The sequence below is a fragment of the Formica exsecta genome, unplaced genomic scaffold (assembly GCF_003651465.1).
Source record: "Formica exsecta isolate Colony F162 unplaced genomic scaffold, ASM365146v1 scaffold120, whole genome shotgun sequence".
Classification (NCBI taxonomy): domain Eukaryota; kingdom Metazoa; phylum Arthropoda; class Insecta; order Hymenoptera; family Formicidae; genus Formica; species Formica exsecta.
In genome coordinates, this window is record NW_021848537.1 from 2916502 (window position 1) to 2937073 (window position 20572).

Genomic DNA, 20572 nt, shown 5'->3' on the forward strand with positions numbered 1-20572 from the left:
AACCGCTACTAAGCGATTTATGTGTTTCTTATTATGTCTTATATTTTAACTAAATTTTTTTAGAATAAAATAACTCAGGAACTAATCAACTGTCGTGATGCATATCTATTAAAATTCTTCATGATAAATGCTCTGTTCGTGCTGATCGTGTTCCTTATGCAGTTGAATAAAAATATATTGCATTTGCAATGGCCACTGGGATCGAAATATAATATTACATACATTGTGAAGAGGGATGAGGTAAATATTTTTATAATGAACAACATATTATTATCAGTTCTCATTAACAATAATGTCACATATTCCTTATATCTGACGATATTACACAAATCCTAATTTAACATATATTATATAGAATATTATACAATACATAAAATTGTAAAGCTTAGCGCAAAAGTATATAGTTAAAAGTACATAATTTGTAAGATCTGCTCTAAAGAGGAACTTATGAATTATGTACTTTTTTCTTTCTTGTCCTGAGCTCTTTAATTACAGAAGTTAAATTAAATAATTCTTGATTACTATCTATTTTATGACATGTATTTCAATCTTTTACAGGTGCATTTGGCAAAAGAATATTTAAAACTAGAGCCGATTGGATGTCTATTTATTGTTGCATTCATCAGCATATTGAGCATTCAGTTTTTTGCAATGCTATTTCACCGATTCGGCACATTTTCCCATGTGCTTGCTAATACGAGGCTTCTTTTCTGCACTAAGGTAATATAATTTTTAAGAATAGCTTATTTGTAAAATACTGTTATTTTCTTTTCAAATATTTCGAAAAAAATTGAAGAGAATTTTTGTGACGTTTTTTTAAATATCTATTAAAAAAAGTTTTAGAAATATAAAATAGATTTGTTTTAAGAGAGAGATAAAGGATACGGAATTTTTATCACAGAATTTAATTTAAATGGAAAATTTCTTTCTACAAAAATATATTTCTTTTTTTCTCTCTCTATTATATAATTTCTCTTTGCTTCATCTTCTTAGAAGTCTTCTTCAGAAGATAGCATCTTTGAGAAAGATGCTGATAAAATAGCACAAGAACTTCAACGCATGGCAGAGGACGATTTGATTTCTGAATTCAGGCGAAGTACCATGACTGCTCCTAGCAGACGAAGAACAATACACGAGTTAACGAAAAAAGAGCCGTCACAAGGGCCGTCGAGGATGTTAGGAAATTTCGAAAAGCTATTTCGACGAAAGCTTCGTGATCCAAATGCATCAGGTATAGTCTTTTTTAAGATTCTTGTTTCTTTATACTTAATTTTTAAATTAAAGAACGTAAGCGTTTTTACAAACGCTTAATTACCAAAGACAAATGTGAAGTTATCAAAGTTGAGAAGATACGAACAAAAAAATGACCATATTTCGAAAAATAAAATAAAGATCGAAAAATTTAATACTATTTATCTCATATACACAGTGTATACACACATACACATTCCTATGTTAATGCAATGGCATTTTTGTCACATTAATTACTTGTATAATTTATTTTTGTTGAGAACTTTATTTATTTCGCAGGTTTGTCGCGACACATGTCCACACGAATGTCAAAAGATACATTTACCGCCTTTGAGCGGAGACGATCAACTATTCTAGCAGAAAGGAGAAGGACACAGACTCAGAAATCATATGATATTTACGATGATGCTAATAATTTAAGAAGGCCTTCGAATAATCAGATTTTTAAACTGCAACCAAGACAATCGAATTCCAATCAATTTCAATATGATAATCCGGGATTTAAACAGGACGAGACTATGTTATGAGATATGTTAAAAACTAATTTAGTTTAATGACATATAGTGCCGACAAAGTTTATGTAATTTCTCATTGTTCGATAACTTAGAATTCCTTTTATGATGTTTTGGAATATTAAAAAATTTTGTAATTAACATTTACAAAAATATTGTTTTTCGCATTTTCTTTTACAGATCAACAAAAAATTCTCAAACCTAAACGAAAAAGATTAGACTCTAAACAGATCAAGGATGAATATCAAATTTAAGCTTTCAACAAACCTCAACGATGTTAATGCTTCTTGTGACTTTTGTGCCCTCGAGATCCTGACGATTTCCCATTCTTAGAACTCGGAGGAATGACAATACGACCAGCGGCAATTTCGTCTCGATCGGCAGACTCCTCGATCTGTTTTTGAGCATCAAGGAAAAACATGAGATCTCGGATTTGTTCCTTCAAATCAGTGATCTCGATTTCTTTAGTTGCTTTTAATTCGGATAGTTCATCCTGCAATTTCTTGTATTTTGTTTGCCACAAAGTCTGATTCAGTTGCAGGGCTTTTCTCAAGTCTTTCTCTTCAGTTAATTCCGCTTGCACTTGTGCTAATTTGTTAGTGGAATGCTGCAAGCGCTTTTCCAATGTCTGTTTGTCGCGATTGAGCGTCGCAAATTGCTTCTGATAAAATAAAGATATTTTCTTTGTGTAATTAAACTAACAAAGAATAGAGAGAAAGGAAAAAAGAAAACGGATAAGAAAAACGATAAAAGATTCCACTAAAAAAAGGAGGAAAAAAGAGTAAGAAGAAGAGACAAAAAGAAAAAAACATATTTGTTTTACCATCGATTTTAACGATTATCTACCTTGAACTGCGAGTTTTCCTCGAGCACTTCCCCCAACTTATCCCTCAGCTCGTTAATATCCGCCATGGAACGTTGTTCCGAACGACTTAGTCTCTCTTCAAAATACTGCCGTTGTGTTTCCAACTGCGACGTTAATAAATATGTAAACTCCAGCTGCACAGAATCAACCTTCTCCTCCACGGCAGCACCCTCGCTTTTGGCTGCGGAGTGACCACCTTCCACCATTTTACCATCTTTGTCCTGCAGTAGTCGATGCACAAAATTGTCACCTACGTAATCCCAGACACGATTGTTGCCCAGTTGCATCGCGTAGCAATGGTGTGTGTCGCGGTAATGTTCGAACGCATGACCTTGATGATAACGCGAGCAACCCACATGGCCGCAAATCAAACAAATCCACAATGCGTCATTGCTGGCATCTCCAACTGCAAAGGAATTCATATCTCAAATAAATATAAAGCATATCTCAAATTTTGATTTTGATAGAAATTTCAAATAATTATCTTTATAATAATCGAAGGAATACAAAGTTTTAAAAGAAAGATAAAATATCTCAACTTTTTAAAGAATTATATATCTTATCACAAGTCCCGACGAGAGATTCAAGTTCCAAGCAACTTGAAGCAATTAAACAAATTATGCTTACCACATTCCATGCAATGGCTATCGGCCAATGGCTCAGGTGTTTGTGCGTATCGACAAATCGGACAGGACGTATCGCCCCACTTTACAAGACAGCTGGAGTGGAAGGTATGATTGCACAATATTGTTAGAATTCCGTCCACGCTCTCGTCCATTCTTTCCAAACAAACGGGACATGATGGTAATTCTGTGTGTCCACTTAGGGGCATTCCATCATCTCCTACTTCGACTCTGGATACAAATACCATGTGACAAACTACCTCTGGTTCCAGAGAATTGTATGGTGCGCCATTGAAGGTTTCATAGAACTCGCTCGCTGCGCTCTAAAATGCAATAAACTTATCAAACTTTGGATATAATCTCGAATTAATTCTTTACATTCAATTATTTTTATACAATCTTTTTTGAGCATTTTAATTTAGAACTATTTAATTTCATATATAAAGTCAGCGAGTTTTCTGAAACGCCAAAAATATATCGCTCAAATTTTTATTTACTCACTGATGATCTGAAGGTAATCAGAGCCATGTATTGATTAGGACTGCCGTCTCTAAGAATTCTAAAATGTTGTATGTTCTGATGACAAGCTGCTGTAAAAGTTAGGAGGTCATGGCAAGTCATTGTTGCTGGTACTGACAGGATACAGATGGTGTGACTGCGATCAGCAGCGCAGCGCATCTCAGTCAGCTCACTACAACAAAATAAAAATTGGAATTAAATTACAAAAAAATTAGCATCATTAGTTTTTAATATATTTGTATAAACTACATATAAATCAATACTATATAATTAAATGATTTAGTAAAAGAAAAAAAACTTACTCTTCCTTAAAAAGATGGAGAATGCCTTTTGTAATTTCGACAAAGGGATTTCCAGAGATAAAACTTATTTGATCTGGTGAAGTGCTGGAAGCAGCACAGTTAATGTCACCTGGACCAGTAGCATGATTAGAATTTGCAAATGATGTCTCCTCAGAATTAGACCTTGAGGATGAATGCGATTTGCTTGTGCTTTGATTTGACAACAACGGAGATGTGTTTTCTGTTACATTTGTGTAAGTTTCCACACTGATATCCCTCGATTCTCTGCAACCTCTCATTTTCCTTGCAGCCATGGTACCTATAATAAAACAAGATATTATGCAACTAAAACTTCTTTATCCATAATTTATAATCATCACTATATAGTCGACTCTACATAGTTATTTATCAATTAACGGAAAATCAATAAAGTTAGAGCAATTTAATTTTAGTATAAGGCTATTGCAATTTGGGGAAATATATACGATATTAAAATATAAAACATATATAAATCAAAAACTACTTGTCGCGATATATTTGTAAATTGCAAGATACTTACGTTCACTAGTAGTTTCTTCTAATTCTGGATCACAAATCTCGATGCGAATAACGCATAGGGATACCAGGACAGCGGACGAATTCATGCCACATAATCAAATTATGACATGTTATACAAAACATTTCCCATTTCTTGTTTTGTTACTACAAGTGTCGTCGGTCGTCGCCATGCTGGCTCATCGTCGATCTACAAATAAAATTTAAAAACTCTATATGTATATATGTATATATATATATATATTCGTACACATACACATACACACCCTCCAACCCAACGTATCGTCGATGGAGATTGCGCAGAGGTCCCGTCCGATGGGATTCGTCCCACGATCTTTTTTATGTCACTGACATATTTGTTTTGAATATTTTGAACATTTATAACAGCTAACAGCAAAATAAATTGCGTTAGATTATTTATTCGAAAATAGTATATCTTTTGAAGAAACATATTCATATTAAAAAATAAGGATATAAAAGGATTATATCTCGTTGTATCAGTTTGATATGATTTAAATTGTGAATTTGTTAAATAAATACGTGAATCATGAGTAACTTTAGTGATCTTCGTCAAATATCGGGTGAGTAATGTATTTTAACTTGCAAAATTATAGACAAAAACTATTTTGTTAATAAAACTGACATATTTATCTAAAAGTTTTTATATATTTATATATATGTATAGTTTCACACAATCGTAATATAATAATATTAAAATCTTGTAGATTCTTACAGATATAGTTTGTCCTTACAGATATTTCCAGCATTTCGACAATTTCTCATTCTAGCAGTAGATTTATTGGCAGGGTGGACTCGTCACAATGCTTGTTAGACAATAATTCTAGCATTATAAAAAGTAGCAATGATAAGCTTGCGATAATCCAAGAAACAACTGCAATTGAGAAAGCGATAAAGTCTTTTTCATTATGCGAGAAAAATATGAATGAGCACAGAAAAGTCAATATTGTTTATCAATGCATTAAGGAAGCATCCTTGAACGACAAAGATGTTCTGTCTAAAAGCATAGCAAGCAAATTGCGAGTATTACTCTTAAATCATGAACTTGACAAATATATGCATCTTCCTTCATCAATAAAACATATGCAAGACGAATTGACGCTTTTAGGAATTATTGATTTACCATCGTCAGACTTAAATCCTGATGAGAAATTAGAGATTAAATGCTGTGTCGAGACAATGCTTCGAGAAAAAATACACAATATGATATTAAGGTAAATATGCTATCATATAGTTAAAGAATAATTTTATCAGTTTAATACATACATCAAAATATCTAATATCTAGTATATAATGTACATAAATTTTAATATTTTTAAAATAATTTTAATATATTGTGTTTATTTCTATACATTACAGATATGAAGAATTAGGAGGAAATGTCAAAAAGGCATTGAAGAGCAATGAGTGCAACATGCACAATAAATTCCTGGAATATTATGACATACCAGCAGTAGAATGGAAGAATAAAATTGAGGAACTAATTATGCAATGCAAAAGCGATTCCCTGAAATATACAAAATTAATTGATAGATGGAATAAGATGAAATATGAGGATATGACCCAAGCATATTTGGAGAAGGCAGAGCATTTACTGCTGCAGGCACAAGTTGCTGACTTGCAAGCAAAACTAACAAATATTTCTTGTACAATCAGAATGTTCAAGGAGACTCCAACTACAATCGACGCTTTTAAAATGCTAAATCAACTGGTTGAAGAAAAGTTGAAGGCAATCAGAGATGAAATTCGTCAAAAAGAAGATTTAAAGAAGCTTTATGATAGTTTGAAAAACACAGAATATGATAACATATTGGAAAACTATTTGCAGCTTTGCAATGCAATAAAAAAAAAGAAAAGTATCTTACATAAATTAAAATAAATTTTTAAATACAATTGGAGGATATTTTGATAATAATAAAAGGAGTATCTAAAATATTAAATATTTTTCTGCATTTATATCTTATAATCTCTATATTCGATTCTTCTTCGATAAACGTCCTATATATTGTATAGTTTTTAATTTTAAATTATTCCACGTTTAATTAAAAGATCTCTCGCGATAAATTATCTTAAAAAAGATGACAATATTAAATTTTCTTTTTATTCATTATCAGATGTCTTGTTTTCGTTCTTCGAAATGATGAGAGGTACACAATTTTTGTCTGCAAGTATTCCATGTTCAATGAGAAATATCTCGACATCCGATGAGTAAAAGTCCATTCCCAGATGATCTGTCATATGTACAAAATTCCCTATAATTTGTCCTTTTTTATATACCAACAATGCTGGCACACCGTACTTTTTGAATTGTTTGCTGAGGCCTGCAATTGATCCTGAAAGAGCATAATATTAAAAGAATTTAATTGAATATCCATATTAAAACAAGCAGTTGAAAAATAAAAACATTCTATTATATATTTTATAACAAGATTCTATTGTTGACTTATAGTCTTAAAACTTGATAGTAGAAACATTTAATTTCATTTAATTAATGATAGATAATGGAAGCTTAAATGCATAATCTTAAAATTTTTAGCACAGACCTAGAATTCTGCAAAATTTCACATGAGGATATTCTTCAGCAAGAGATATCAAGCATCCATTCATAGCTTCACAGCCAGGTACATTGTCTTCATAAATATGAACAATAATAGTCACTGATTTATCTTCTTCATCAATAGCTTGCAAAAATTGATCCGCATTTTCTAAATCAATAACTTTTCCAAAGCAAAGCTTCTCTGTTTTTGCTAACATCTCTTTCATTCTCTGTTTCTGATATTCCAACAGGAATTCATCAGTCAATAAATTTACCAGATCTGGATCTGTCTCATTCAGCTTTTCCTTCTCCTCATCCAAAGCACTGCGGCATGTTAAACTCAGTTTTTTAATTAACTCCAACTTTTCTTTCTCTTGTAATTCTCGCTTTTCTGCTTCTAGTTGCTTATATCTTTGCCAATCCTGTCAAGAATACATTTTAAAAAAATATAAAGGGTTATATCTTTTAGATTCAAAATATATATTTGATAAAACTCAAATATAATTATCTAGATTTTAGTATCTTTTCCACAATCAAAGGGTACAATTATGATACACAAGTATAAATTATAATTAGTATTATATTATAATTCTTACCTTTATGACACCTTTAGGTCCTGTATTGTTGGAAACTCCATCCCATTCTGCAGGTGCAGCATATTGCGCAGTGTCCTCAGTGCATTTCACATCATTATATTCCTTATCGGAATCTCCAGAATCATCATTTCCCTCATCTTCGCTCGAACTGCTGCAGTAATAGTGCAACTTCTCTCCCAAAATTTTATCCTCCAAAGTGGACATAATCTCAGGGTTTTATATAACAATGGATTATATATACCTGTTGATCTAATAATGATCTGTTATTCTCTTGATTATTATTCATGAACAATAAATTACATATGTATGTAAGACGGTAAGATCCTTTTTAACTAATCATATACAATTGACAAAATAATTCCTAATTTAGGTATATAATACCTGTATTTTAATCGAAGAAACACATTTTTAAAACATTAAAAACTTGGAATAATTGATAAATTTAAAGAACGTTGTTGAATATTGTACGAGTATAATTAGATTCTTAATTTTCTCTTTACATCAGCAGAGTAAATTAATATTTTACTGTGCATTATATATTTATACTTTGAAGACTTTTAAAGAAAAAAATAAAGAAAATCTTTTTTATAGTGTTATTGACGTATAGTGTACTTGCTTTTCAATTTATATTTAGGATTGTTCTTTATAGCTGAACTGGCTGCACTAGTGGCACTAGTTCAGAGTTTATCTTTTTCTCTCCACTTTGGAAGGAGAAAGATAAAATCTGAATAGTGCAGCCAATTCAGCTATGAAGAACAGATCTATTGTCTAGTACTTTTCAATGTTTTTAGAACTAGTTTTATGTAGCTAGTTTTTAGTCTAGTTACTAGTGTAATATAAAACTGTTGATTGACCAATCAGAACAAAGAAATCTTTGGTTCCTCTTGTCCTGATTGGTCCATCAAACTATTAGTTGGGGATATAGTTAAATCCATCACTCCTATTGATCCCTGTTCGTTTTACTTTCTACATTATTCGTATTCTACGACCGTGTCATTTTCATACTTGTGGAAAACTATATATATATATATATATATATATGTGTGTGTGTGTGTGTGTATGTAATTTCACATTTAATTCTCGCAGGCTTATTTTTAATATCGATAAAAATGTGCAAAATTTTCTTTTTTTTCTAGCTTTTGTGCATTGTATTTTTTTTCTTACGATAGTAAAATATAAAGCATATATAATATGCCGAATTTTTTTTTTATTCTTGAGCTAATGCCAAATGTAATAAACACAATCAATCTTCATTTTTTAATTACGCGTCAAAATATCAACTTTTCATTTGTATGTGTAAAATTGAAGTTAAAAATATACGTAACATGACGCTAAAACCGTTGATTGAAAAAAAAATAGAAAGACTTATTGATCAAGACAATATTTCTTATGTGAACAAAATTGGTTAATATGTCAAGGGTTAAATAGAAATCTATATTAGGTCGTTTGAAAGAATGAGTGTGTGCTATTAACGATATTATTTTGAACAATACGAGAAGTGGAAAGGTTAACCTGGAGAGACAATTGTAAGTTGTTATCAGCATCTGATAGTTAACCCGGAGGTAAATAGGCAGCCGAGAATATATTCCTACTTGTTGCTTAATATGCAGCGCATATATGTATGAATAATGCTTCTCTGCATTAGGTTTGCTCCATCTTTATTCAAGTTATTGAGAGTTGAATTATATATGTCGTTTCTCATATGTATTTAAATATATTGAACATTTTCACAGGGATAAACATTTTTGGAAATTCTTTTTGTAGAATAAATCTTTTTATTCCGAAATAAAAAAAATCCAAGTCCTTAAAAATATTAATTTGTTCTACAATATAATTAGCTAAATTAATAAAAATTAATTATTCATATATTAAGCTTTTTTTCTATATAAAATAATCATAATCAATTATATATTATTTTATTAATTAATTGTGATATTTTAATCTTTATATTTTTTGATTCACAAAATACAAACGGAATTAAAATAAAATAACAAAAAGCAAATCGGAATTTTTGATACATGATAATACATTGTTAGAATATTTCACGTAGTTTGAAACATTCGACAATTCTCTTCTCCAATAGAGTTACAACTTTCAACCAACTATGCTGACCAGTTTTGTCGTTTAATAGTTGGGTTATTAAGTACATGCACATTATTCAGTATCGTGCATGTGATAGCGCGTTATCTAAAATATTAAAATTTTCTTAAAAATTTATCTAAAAGAAAGAAAATTTTCTTTTATGATGGCTTTAACATTGCGTTACGTAAGTGCATCATCTATTCCTAGATAACACGTGTTCCTAATAAAAGACATCTTATCGCTCTTTAGACATTTTTGAGATTTTTTGGCCTTCTTATATGTGTGAGTGCTATCTGGATTGCTCTATTGATAATTTTGAATAAAATATTCCCTGGCACCACCTCGTGTATGATGCAATATTATTGATTTTAATTAGGAAGTCATGTGTATACGTAAATGTAATATAACAGTATAAATGTAGCATATAATAATAGTAAATTTTATCTTATATTAATAGGGTCTAAAATTACTTGGTTTATTGAAATTTGAAAACGAAAGTATTATAGTAGAAGTGGAGAGAGAATGGAGAAATTAGTGGAGTGATTTACTACAGCCAGCAGATAAGCGCAATACACAGACGTCATATAAAATGTTGTAAGACTGTAAGGAAAAGCAAAAATGCGTCAATCTCGACCCGAGTATGATCCATACAGATCTGCTGGGGTTCTCATCGGTTGACCTCCAGCAACTTCTCCTTATAGTTTATCGTTTTAAATTTACGAGCGTAATATGCTGCGTGTAAATATTATGGCATGTTGAGTCCGATGCTAATTAGTTTTGCAATCGCAAAATGCAGCAGCTAATCTGACTCAAGTCAATTCGTTATTAGCGATAGATTTCTTCGAAGGATTATGCGAGCCGTAAAAATTAGCATTTCGCTGGAAATCAAAACTGGTCCGTTCAAAAATTTCTAAAAAATTTAGGTTGTTTAAAATTATGTAAAAAAGAAACTAAAGAAAAATACAAATCTCTTTTTTTTTAATAAATAAGATTTAAACATTTTATTAATAATATATTAGGAAAAAATTTAATCTAATATATGAATTTGTATAGAAAATAGGAAATGGACGAGCATTGAGGACACGTTTCGTCATGCAGTAACTATGTAATAACATCTCATGAGAATGCTTCTGTATATTTCATTTGCTCGCCTATTGATGCTGAGGCGAGAGAAATAATAAAATTAAACGCTTCACAATTGAATGCAGAGAAAATCGAATTGATTTAAAAGCTACGTTTTATCTTTTACATTTTGTCTACTTTAAATTATTTTAATAAAGGAAGATTTTCTTGTTACATATTATTTATGACAAATACAAATAGAGGAATATTAGAGATACTAAATTATATAGGATTGAACATAACTGATTATTTTCAATCAAAAGTAATAGAATATGTTCAATTCATGTAATTAGCTGCTTGAATATAATTACTCAGATAATTAATTAAGCATGAGATTCTTTATTTATCTATCTATTAATTTTGCATTTAATTTTTAAAAATCGATTATATTATTATTAATTAATTATAACTTTTTATATCAAAGATAACAAATAAATATTTAAATCTACAATTATATGCAATACAACTAATACTATTGCACTTGAACTATAAATATAATAAATGACCGATGTTTTACAGATTTCTGTTTTCTCTAGTTTTTTTTTTTTTTTTTAATCTTTCCGGGTCAGTTTCCTTAATCAGTTGATGTCAACTAAAATATTATTCCGGCATTTCGTAGCGCTAGATTTCGCGCCTCATCGACGTCAAAACGTCATTGTTGGAACAAATAACAATAATTGGACCACTTGCTCTGTAATGGGTTATCGTCTTATGCGTCTTCTCCCCTCTTCATCTTTTCTCTGATTATCCTATATGCCAGTACTTTGCAGTCGCCGATTGGTCAATGTGCTTATGCGTGTTCTCGATCACTGGTCGGCTCATTAACGCTCGCATTTTTTCGACTCGTGCTTGAACTTTTCTATAAAACGGGAGCACGAAAGTCACGCCAGCCATTAGTAAAAGCGTGTTCGAATTGATCTGTCAGTTGCTTGCATTGTTCTTATCTTTTTTAAATTTTATCGCTAGTTATTAACGAGTGATTTTTCTTTTTTACACGTTATCTATTCAAAGTGAAAATGCCATTTCCGGATACTATTAACGGTCACGACAGTTTTCCGTCCGTCAAACGATCGACCAATAACGACATGTTGCAAACGAATGTAAAGCAGGCGCGACATACGTAAGTTTGATTCAAATTGTTTTTCGTAAAACTTCGAGATTGACGTAAAAGATATGCAAAAGTGGTATTTGAAAATGAAAAGAAGTAAAAAAATTAACAGAATTTATATTTTTTTAATGTAAAATCTTTGCTATAAGTCACATAATTTTTTGCAACTTTGGTAACGTGTAATGTTAAGTGTCTCTGTAATTGACATTCGAGCTGAAATTTTCCACAGTTTACACTTGCAATCAACCCAAGATAAACTGTTCAAATTATTATCAAATTATTATCAAACTTTATCTGAGGTTTAATAATCTATTTCAACATCATGGTCCCCCACGTTGAAGAAGAATACATGTATATAGGATGTAATAGAAGTCGTGTATGTTAAAATATATACGTGTACAAACAATATTTGCTGGATGCAAATGATTACCGATATTACGAAATTAGTTGGGTTAATTGTACTTCTCACAAATATCTGACGCAAATCGAATGAATGAAGTATTCCGAGCGCGCCCGCGCGCGCCCACTATAATTCGATGTAATTTCGCTTCGAAACTAGTACAAAACGGTGCGGTTACCTGCTAAACTACCGGCACGCTCAAATAGTAGCGCATTTAAGCTAAACGCATAACATAGGCTTCAGGGGTATTACAAATCATGCATCGGAATATGCATGCGCGTACGCGAAATGCGCGATTGTAGAAATATACGTGGTGTTCAAAAGAAAGTCGTAAGCCATTTTTGTGAAGTCTTCTAATTATAGATTGAATAAAAGTTACACAGAGCGTTTTCAATGATTAAAGATATGTTTAAATCATGAAACGAAGAAAGAGGAATTTTTCAAAAAAATTATGTAAATTATAAAAATTATATAAATTGAAGACCGTATGTATATTATTATTTTGGTAAATTATTTTGAAAATTATTTCAAAGCAGTAAAATATTTACACCTGTGTGATAATAGTATTTTAAAGATTAATCTGCAATATCAATCGGAAAATTAACGCGCTTTAGTCGAGTAAAAAAGTGACTGACAAACCGTCATAATATTTTTCCTTGATGTACGTATATTTATTCAAGGAGAAAGTTTCACAGTTACAAATAGATCGATTGTTCCATTCACTTCGAATGACTGGATCAATTACGAGTGACACATCGATACAACGATTTGTCTGCTAACGGTAATACATCAATGATGTCATAAATGAAGGATAAGAAGTAAAAAAAATTAAATATAGCATTTTGTTGTTTTTTAATATTCAAGAATAAGCTCAAAGGCAACTTTCCAATCCTCAGTTGATTGTATTTTTTCGATGGCATTCACCGTGTGAGCGAAAATTAATAAGCGCACTCGTGGATATATCCTGGACAAACGCGCACTTTTATCCATATATTTTTTTTTCTTTTTCGGTATTTCGGTTACACTGTGTATGCCGGATTCACGCACAATTCATCTATTGTGTATGCGTCGCGCGCATACACGCGCGTAAATGCACACGCAAAATTTCCGCGCATTCAGGTGAACAAGAACGCACGTCACATGCGAACGTAGTTATCGAATTTATGTAGTAATGGAATTTACTCGCGATTACTTGGCCAATTGGTGCTTATAATTTCGCAGAATGCGGAATGTTATAGTCAAAGAAATCTCAAAATGCATGATCTCAAGCATTCGAGAACAAATGATCTAAGGATCCAAGAATTTAAGAAATCTTCAAATTTCGAAAAATTTAACAATTTCAAAAGCTAACAATTTAATAATTCGTAGATCAAAGAGCCGGTATACATCGTGTATGCTTGCGAGTCATATGAGACAATTGCCTGATCCAGAAAAGACAGACGTTCTATCAAACAAAGAGAAAGCGAGATAAGTGACACAAGTCAATATGTAAGTGGCGTGAGAAACTCAGGAAACCGAGGAATCAAGGTTTTAAAGATTCAAGGTTCTATGGAATTGCAGCATCAAAAACATGACTTGGAAATATATATGTTTTAGCGTTATTATAAAATAAAATTTTTATACACTCTTAAAAAAAGGTATAATATAAAGTTGAATAGAATTTTATCGTTGCTTCTTTCTCATGATGCTTTTCTTGCTATACGTTTTGTGCTTCATATTACGAGCAGCCCTTATCGCGTATATTTTCACTATATGTATTTCGATAATGTTAAGGGTTAATAATTATGTCAGTAATTTATTCATTAAAAATGAATTTAATATTGATTGATTTGACGTCACAACAACATAGCACTAGATTAATTTATTTTCTTCTCGCACAAAAATATTCTGTTATTGTGCATTCGATCTTTAGAATTCCATCCGCAATAATATCGTTTTATCTAAGAGTTTTAAATTTTTTATAAGTAATGATTAGAATATATAAGTACAAATTAAAAATTCCAATTTTTTTAAATTTATGATAAATGATTACGCTATAGTAGTCACATATAACGAGATAAAAACAAGATTAATTATGCAATGAAAATCAATACGTCAGCTCTGTGTGTTGTATGAAAATTAATAGAGTGAACGATATATATATAATTGCATACGGCTCCGAGCGTACAAACTCTCAATACTAATGTTTAATTATGGTCGCTTATAACTTTGAAAGCTTGTTCGTAAATCTTGATATTTCCACATCAGGACTTTTGACTCTAATTAATTTTCAGAATACAAAATTAAAATAATTGATTTAACGTTTTATGTATTTTAATTTGATTTATGGGTATTGCTATGCAAAATGTTAAATTAATTAGTTTAATAATGTGTTTTGAAAATTAATTAGGATTAAAATTCCTAATATACAGAAATATCAATAATAGTTGCAGAGTTATAAGCGATTATAGTTCCATATCAGTATAGAAAGTTTACATGTTCAAAACTGTAATTATGCACACCGTTTACCCTATCAATTCTCTTAGCTCAACTGATATCGATTCTTGTTGCATAATTGATCTTGTTTCTTTATGATCTTGTAGCTTATTATATCATCGATACACTGTACATACACACAATTTCTCATCACATAAATTAAAATAAAATTTAAATTTTTAATTTGCACGCTTGTAAGCGTATATGTATCTCTTGATTATTATTTATATAAAGTTCAAGATTTTATAATCTGGTTTCACTTGCGTGTGGATATATCATTCAGGAGATATGAAATATCAATGCAAGAAAAAAATAAATAGATTGTTGCACGTTATGTGACGTCATATCAATTAATGACATTAAAATTATATTTTTAATGTTGAACTGTCATGATCTTTGCGATAACAGCTGCTCGATACGGTACAAAATAGGCATATTAGTGCTGCAGAAAGATGGCAATAGTGAAATTCGATTCGACTCAACTTTGCACGTTTTGTTTTAAGAGTGAAAAATTAATTACGAAATAGAAATAAATGGCACACAGGGTGGGTATATTATATATGTTCTAGCAGTCATTATTAAATGACTGTCTTTACAACATTCTACTTTTGAAGCCACCTGCATCGTAGTAACTACACGATCTCTATAGTTGTCATTACCATAAGCAAAGCTTGGGTACGCAATTACATGTAATTATGACAGGACGTTTAATATAGCCGCGCGATAGTTGTAAGCTGTGGCGGCGGGTACGACGTCCGCTTAATCAGTACCAATCTGTTGAATACGCTTTAATATGTCTCTGCGATATTGGCACAGAGAGAAGGAAAGCCGCGCCATGTACGACCGCGCGTCTGAAAATTAGTTCGCAGCCCCCTTACATCATCAATAGCTTTCCCTAACGGGTCGGTTCATAATATCGTGCACTAGGGTAAATTAGAAAGTTGCGTAAAATCACATGAATTACATGCGAAACATTTCTACAGAGGACTTGAAGTATTTATATTCGATTATATGAATTTTTTTTAGAATATTCCAGACGCATACGTCTTTGATTTTGAACAATTCCATCAATCGACATTTATTACAGCAAGAGAAAAAAAGGAATTTATATTATGTCTTTCAGGTACACCTTTGAAGCGTTGCAAGAATCAGCGCAGTATTTATTGAATCGCATCAAGATCAGACCGAAAATAGGAATTATATGCGGCTCGGGAATGGGTTAGTGATTGCTTATTTGTACTCTTAAGTGTAAACAATTTGTTCATAATTGAATTATTAATGAGATAATTTTATTCGATATATAAATCGATAATAAAATCCATTATTAATTCATTATCAATCCAATATAAATAATTGTACAACGAATAAAAAATGTAATAAATTTAAGGATTTAATAATTTGTACGTATATTCTAAATTTATATATATTTCTTTTTCTTTTTAATATGCAAGTGATGATTACAACATTGATTTATCACACGTGCTTCTTGAAGTTATAAGTGAAAAAATAGTTGTCTATCAAGATTAAATATTTCGAGATATAGTTATAAAGGATCTTACACGATATTATTTGTGTGATATTTTTGAGTATTATTACTACAGTATTAATAACGTCTGCCTGATTATTTCTGATTCTGATCTACACACATTTACTTATATATTATATTTGGTTCTGACTCTCTTTGTATTGTTACTTATTCTTTACGCCAGAAAACTCACGTTACTTTGAACATTTATGAATGGTTGCGGGACCTTCAGTGTGTATATCCTACCCTTTTTATTCTTAAACAGGATCATATGAGCAAAACGAGTTGTGTCCAGGTTCAATTGCGGAATCTCTCATGGACAAGCGATGCTTTCCCTATGAAGAAATTCCACATTTCCCGGTGTCTACGGTAAAGGGACACACCGGCCAGATGGTCTTCGGGTATCTTCAGGGTGTACCGGTCATGTGCATGCAGGGCAGGTTTCATTATTACGAAGGCTATCCATTGTGGAAGGTACGGCAAATTTTGGTAATTACGCACAATCGTCAAATAATATGGATCAAACGCATATAAAACGGTGTATTATGTTAATCGAAATGTAACAATGCCTATCCGCAGTGCGCCATGCCAGTGAGGGTGATGAAGCTGGTAGGTGTGACGCATTTAATCGCCACTAACGCAGCCGGCGGTTTAAATCCTACTTACAAAGTTGGTGATATCATGATAGTGAAGGATCATGTGAATATGATGGGTTTTGCCGGCAACAACCCGCTTCAAGGACCGAATGACGACAGGTGGGACACACAGGATTAAATCTCTCTCTCTCTCTCTCTCTCTCTCTCTCTCTTTCTCAGTGTATATTAAAGAAGATTAAGTTAAGTTAGGAAGAATTGTACGCGTGCAAAAATATTTCGAAAAGATTAATCTTCATAGTCGCAATTGACAAAAAATTAAATTCACTCGTCTGGGAAAAGCGAGAACAAATACAACTATCGAGTTGGTTAAGAAGTTGTAAGAGGATTCGGAGAAAAAGGTGTCGAACGATGAAAGGAAGTAAAAGAGACGGTGAGAAGGACCGGGTCAAGGGAGTGGAAGGGTTAAGGGAGAAAGAAAAGAAAAAAGCAAGATAGAGCGTAGAAAGACTTTGCTGAGCAAATACGTCAATCAGCTTCTTTATGTCGCCGTGTGTAAATAGTTCATCAATCCGATTTTCGAGAGGTTATTCCAATGAAATAAATTAATACCATTCTTTCTGTCAGTCTCCGTATTCCCTCTCTCTTTCTTGTTTCCGAGAGTTCTTCATAGGTTCGACAAGTTTCGATAATGTTTCGAAGAATTCAAGCGGAAGCGGATTCGAATTCGTTAATAATGTAAATTTCTATTGTTTTTTAATCAAATTTGTTAACGTTTTTAAAACGAAGAAAGATATTTTACTTCTGCTTTTTCAACGGATATTGAAAGCTAAATAAAGCGAAACTATCTAAATACACGCTCGAAGTATGAAAACCGCAACATATCGTTCTTATTAATTTATTATCGATTATTAATTATCGGCATTCTTATCTTTTAGCACATTTTTCTTTTTCACAGATTCGGCCCTCGATTTCCTCCCATGAATAGAGCCTATAATACCGAACTGATAGAGATCGGTAGGCAAGTAGCCGAAGAGATGGGTATCGGCGATTTCGTACACAAGGGGGTTTATACGTGTTTAGGTGGTCCTAATTTCGAAACAGTGGCGGAGTTAAAGATGCTGAGGATGGTCGGTGTTGATGCAGTTGGTATGTCGTTTATTTTTCAATTAATCGAGCCTTACAAGCGTGTTAATATTTGTTTGCAAATATAATGTCTTATAAGTAATAAAAAAATATTAATATTTAATTATTAAAAAATTAATATAGCATACTTTATATACTCTGAATATTCAAATCGGAAAAAAACAGAATCGCATTAATTTTTTGTTCTTATAAGTGACACTCCTTAATCATAAAAAATATCGATGAATATTAAACACGTTATAAAATACTATGCTATGAATCATTAAGTGTTGATAATATCAACGATATTAATGTTGACATTATGCAATACCGCGTATATGTTAAATGTAAGTAAACAATCAATTTTTTTCGCAAAGAAACTAATCATAGGTTCAACATGTTTTGCAATTTCATATCTCGCGTTTATCAGCATAACGCAGCAGGGGACAATTAAATCTATAGAGCAAACAACATAACAGAATGATGAAATTAGTATATCTTCTAAAATCATTTTGAAAATTAATTCTAATTTTTCTAATATCTCTAATAATTATCATACAATATATATATATAAAATTGAAAATTTATTTATGTTATTTTATTATCAGATACAAAATATATAATAATTATTATTAATTTTGTCTTTAAAAAATCGCGTTATTTTTATTTGAAATGAGGCATTAGAAGTGTTTATTTTCCTTATATATTAATTTATTTCCGCATACGCGTTTATATATTTAATTATTTTTTAATTTGTTTTTAATTTGTTTATTGTTACTTTATATTTAACTAACATATTTAATTATTTCTTTATTTCTTTATTTCTCTGTACGCACATATTTTTTTACTTTTATATAATATTATACATGACGTAATTATATATTTAGGAATGTCCACGGTTCATGAGGTTATCACTGCACGGCATTGCGATCTCACCGTATTTGCGTTCAGTTTAATTACCAATCAATGCGTCACTGAATACGAAGATCATGGCGAGGCGACTCATGAGGAGGTAATGGACGTCGGCAAGGCGCGACAGCCAATTCTTGAAGAATTCATATCCAGGATCGTGATATATCTTAGGGATATCCTGGAACCGTCAACAAATTGATTAGATTGAGAATCATTTCCTTATGACGATTAGAACCCTTCATTCTAAGGAATTCCTTTGAATTATTGATTCATTCGTTTTCGTATTTATAGATAAAAGTTTCATTTATTAGGGATAAAAAGATATTGATAAAAGAAGTAACGTTTCAGTATCGTTATTTTTAAATTTAAGATTTGGTTCTTCGTTATTTTTTAGTTTTATTAACAAAAATATCAAGGCTCTAATGTAGATTTGATATAAAATAAGTCAATTAACAAATCAGTCCTCGAATCTTCATTATCTTATCTTCATTATCTTCATCGTGTTTTATCTATTTAGTTGGCGCTTGAATTCTACTTATTTGAATTTGAGCTCGATTCAGATCTCAATTGATTCGTTACACGTCTTGAGGGGCCTTGAGTTGGAAAAGAAGAGATGAGAAAAGGGGAAATAGGGAAGCCTTACAGATGGTTAGTCGGCGCTTTCCCTCGATTTTCCACCCTCGTTTCGTTATCCTCATCTCGTTTTCGCCTTCTTCTATCGCTAATGCATCGTCGTTCAGCTCCAATAAATCTTAAACCTTGAAGGCCATATGGCGCAGGAATAGCGAATTAAATTATGATTTGATAAGCGGAAAAATTGTGCGGTATTAGAGCAATTGTACCAGAAGTATCTTCTTGCTAAGCTTACGATGTCTTGTGGGTCATGAAATTCTTGTCTCTTTTTTTTTTTTTTTTTTTTTCAACGTTTAGTTTAGGAAGGATATTATATTCAAAAATAATTATTTTTTAAAAACTATTATAAACATTATGTATAGAGAGAGGTTTGACAATCTCTGTATCACAAATTTACATGAAATTTCATAAAAGATATGAGAGAAAAGTAAGGCATAAACGTAATTACAAGATTTAAGTGTAAATATCATTACTGTAAATAAAAAAAAAGAGATTTATATAAGTAATTGATGCAATGCACATCTATTATCGCGTTAATTATTTAATTTTGGAAATTGATTATATATCGTGTGCAACATAGTAAAAATTATACATAAATGACTTTCATTTGGATAACTTTTATTAAAATTCGATATTTCTTATGTAAGACGATGAAGGAATTCAATATCGGAATTCTTATTTGAAGTATCGTGTGTTTCTCTACAAGAAATAAAATTAAAAGATGACAATAGAATATCGATGTACTTATTGACTTATTATATATTTATTACGAGCAATGAATTATATATGTTTATTATAATATTGATTGAAGAAAATGACAATACAATAATGAAAAATAAAA

The 20572-nt window shown here is 31.2% G+C and overlaps 5 protein-coding genes across 16 annotated transcripts in view; 3 read left to right on the forward strand and 2 right to left on the reverse strand.

Annotated features, from left to right (window-relative positions):
- Positions 1 to 2021, forward strand: part of LOC115242239 (chitin synthase chs-2-like) — a 10091-nt gene extending 8070 nt beyond the window's left edge. For all 3 annotated transcript variants that reach the window (XM_029818384.1, XM_029818389.1, XM_029818394.1), the window contains 4 exons: positions 64 to 240; positions 559 to 720; positions 994 to 1231; positions 1531 to 2021. In XM_029818384.1, the coding sequence (XP_029674244.1) occupies positions 64 to 240; positions 559 to 720; positions 994 to 1231; positions 1531 to 1778 (825 nt within the window). In that variant the 3' untranslated portion in view covers positions 1779 to 2021. The remainder of the gene's footprint in view (positions 1 to 63; positions 241 to 558; positions 721 to 993; positions 1232 to 1530) is intronic.
- The window catches only part of LOC115242256 (BRCA1-associated protein), a 10020-nt gene extending 4878 nt beyond the window's left edge, over positions 1 to 5142 (reverse strand). For 2 of the 5 annotated variants that reach the window (XM_029818437.1, XM_029818410.1), the window contains exons 1-6: positions 4611 to 4695; positions 4073 to 4370; positions 3753 to 3942; positions 3256 to 3574; positions 2610 to 3034; positions 2031 to 2424 (exon numbers count right to left, since the gene is read on the reverse strand). In XM_029818437.1, coding sequence (XP_029674297.1) covers positions 2041 to 2424; positions 2610 to 3034; positions 3256 to 3574; positions 3753 to 3942; positions 4073 to 4370; positions 4611 to 4695 — 1701 coding nt within the window. In that variant the 3' untranslated portion in view covers positions 2031 to 2040. Of the gene's footprint in view, positions 1 to 247; positions 1112 to 2030; positions 2425 to 2609; positions 3035 to 3255; positions 3575 to 3752; positions 3943 to 4072; positions 4371 to 4610; positions 4797 to 4872 lie in introns of those variants that run through there. The other 3 variants (XM_029818428.1, XM_029818419.1, XM_029818402.1) reach the window with 3 other exon arrangements.
- Positions 5143 to 5153: 11 nt separating this feature from the next.
- Positions 5154 to 6560, forward strand: LOC115242274. The gene is made up of 3 exons (XM_029818450.1): positions 5154 to 5187; positions 5361 to 5838; positions 5984 to 6560. Exons 1-3 carry the CDS (start codon positions 5154 to 5156, stop codon positions 6501 to 6503), a joined length of 1032 nt encoding a protein of 343 aa, XP_029674310.1. The 3' UTR covers positions 6504 to 6560.
- On the reverse strand, positions 5856 to 8483 carry LOC115242282 (phosducin-like protein). Of its 2 annotated transcripts, none has more exons than XM_029818472.1 (4): positions 8373 to 8483; positions 7757 to 8005; positions 7168 to 7582; positions 5856 to 6957 (listed from the first exon to the last, which is right to left on the reverse strand). In XM_029818472.1, the coding sequence occupies exons 2-4, from the start codon at positions 7958 to 7960 to the stop codon at positions 6725 to 6727; spliced, it is 852 nt and encodes a 283-aa protein (XP_029674332.1). In that variant the 5' UTR covers positions 7961 to 8005; positions 8373 to 8483; the 3' UTR covers positions 5856 to 6724. The 2 variants fall into 2 exon arrangements, with proteins under 2 accessions (XP_029674332.1, XP_029674323.1); XM_029818463.1 differs by having other exon boundaries at positions 8138 to 8438.
- A 3162-nt stretch (positions 8484 to 11645) lies between these two features.
- LOC115243644 (purine nucleoside phosphorylase) lies at positions 11646 to 20071 on the forward strand. Of its 5 annotated transcripts, none has more exons than XM_029820802.1 (6): positions 11646 to 12080; positions 16067 to 16161; positions 16764 to 16957; positions 17048 to 17223; positions 18020 to 18210; positions 19074 to 20071. In XM_029820802.1, exons 1-6 carry the CDS (start codon positions 11977 to 11979, stop codon positions 19295 to 19297), a joined length of 984 nt encoding a protein of 327 aa, XP_029676662.1. In that variant the 5' UTR covers positions 11646 to 11976; the 3' UTR covers positions 19298 to 20071. The 5 variants fall into 5 exon arrangements, with proteins under 5 accessions (XP_029676662.1, XP_029676648.1, XP_029676672.1 ...); XM_029820788.1 differs by having other exon boundaries at positions 11648 to 12080; positions 16734 to 16957; XM_029820812.1 differs by having other exon boundaries at positions 11659 to 12080; positions 16764 to 16942.
- Positions 20072 to 20572: the final 501 nt, after the last annotated feature.

Bases quoted from the DNA above. Each gene is read 5' to 3' on its own strand.
- LOC115242282 (XM_029818472.1), bottom strand. From the start codon at position 7,960: ATGTCCACTTTGGAGGATAAAATTTTGGGAGAGAAGTTGCACTATTAC. The intron at 7,583-7,756 runs GTAAGAATTATA...TATTCTTGACAG, and splicing joins GACCTAAAGGTGTCATAAAG to GATTGGCAAAGATATAAGCA. The intron at 6,958-7,167 runs GTCTGTGCTAAA...ATGCTCTTTCAG, and splicing joins GAAATTTTGCAGAATTCTAG to GATCAATTGCAGGCCTCAGC.
- LOC115242274 (XM_029818450.1), top strand. From the start codon at position 5,154: ATGAGTAACTTTAGTGATCTTCGTCAAATATCGG. The intron at 5,188-5,360 runs GTGAGTAATGTA...TTGTCCTTACAG, and splicing joins TGATCTTCGTCAAATATCGG to ATATTTCCAGCATTTCGACA. The intron at 5,839-5,983 runs GTAAATATGCTA...TATACATTACAG, and splicing joins ATACACAATATGATATTAAG to ATATGAAGAATTAGGAGGAA.
- LOC115243644 (XM_029820788.1), top strand. From the start codon at position 11,977: ATGCCATTTCCGGATACTATTAACGGTCACGACAGTTTTCCGTCCGTC. The intron at 12,081-16,066 runs GTAAGTTTGATT...TATGTCTTTCAG, and splicing joins GTAAAGCAGGCGCGACATAC to GTACACCTTTGAAGCGTTGC. The intron at 16,162-16,733 runs GTTAGTGATTGC...ATTCTTAAACAG, and splicing joins TATATGCGGCTCGGGAATGG to GATCATATGAGCAAAACGAG.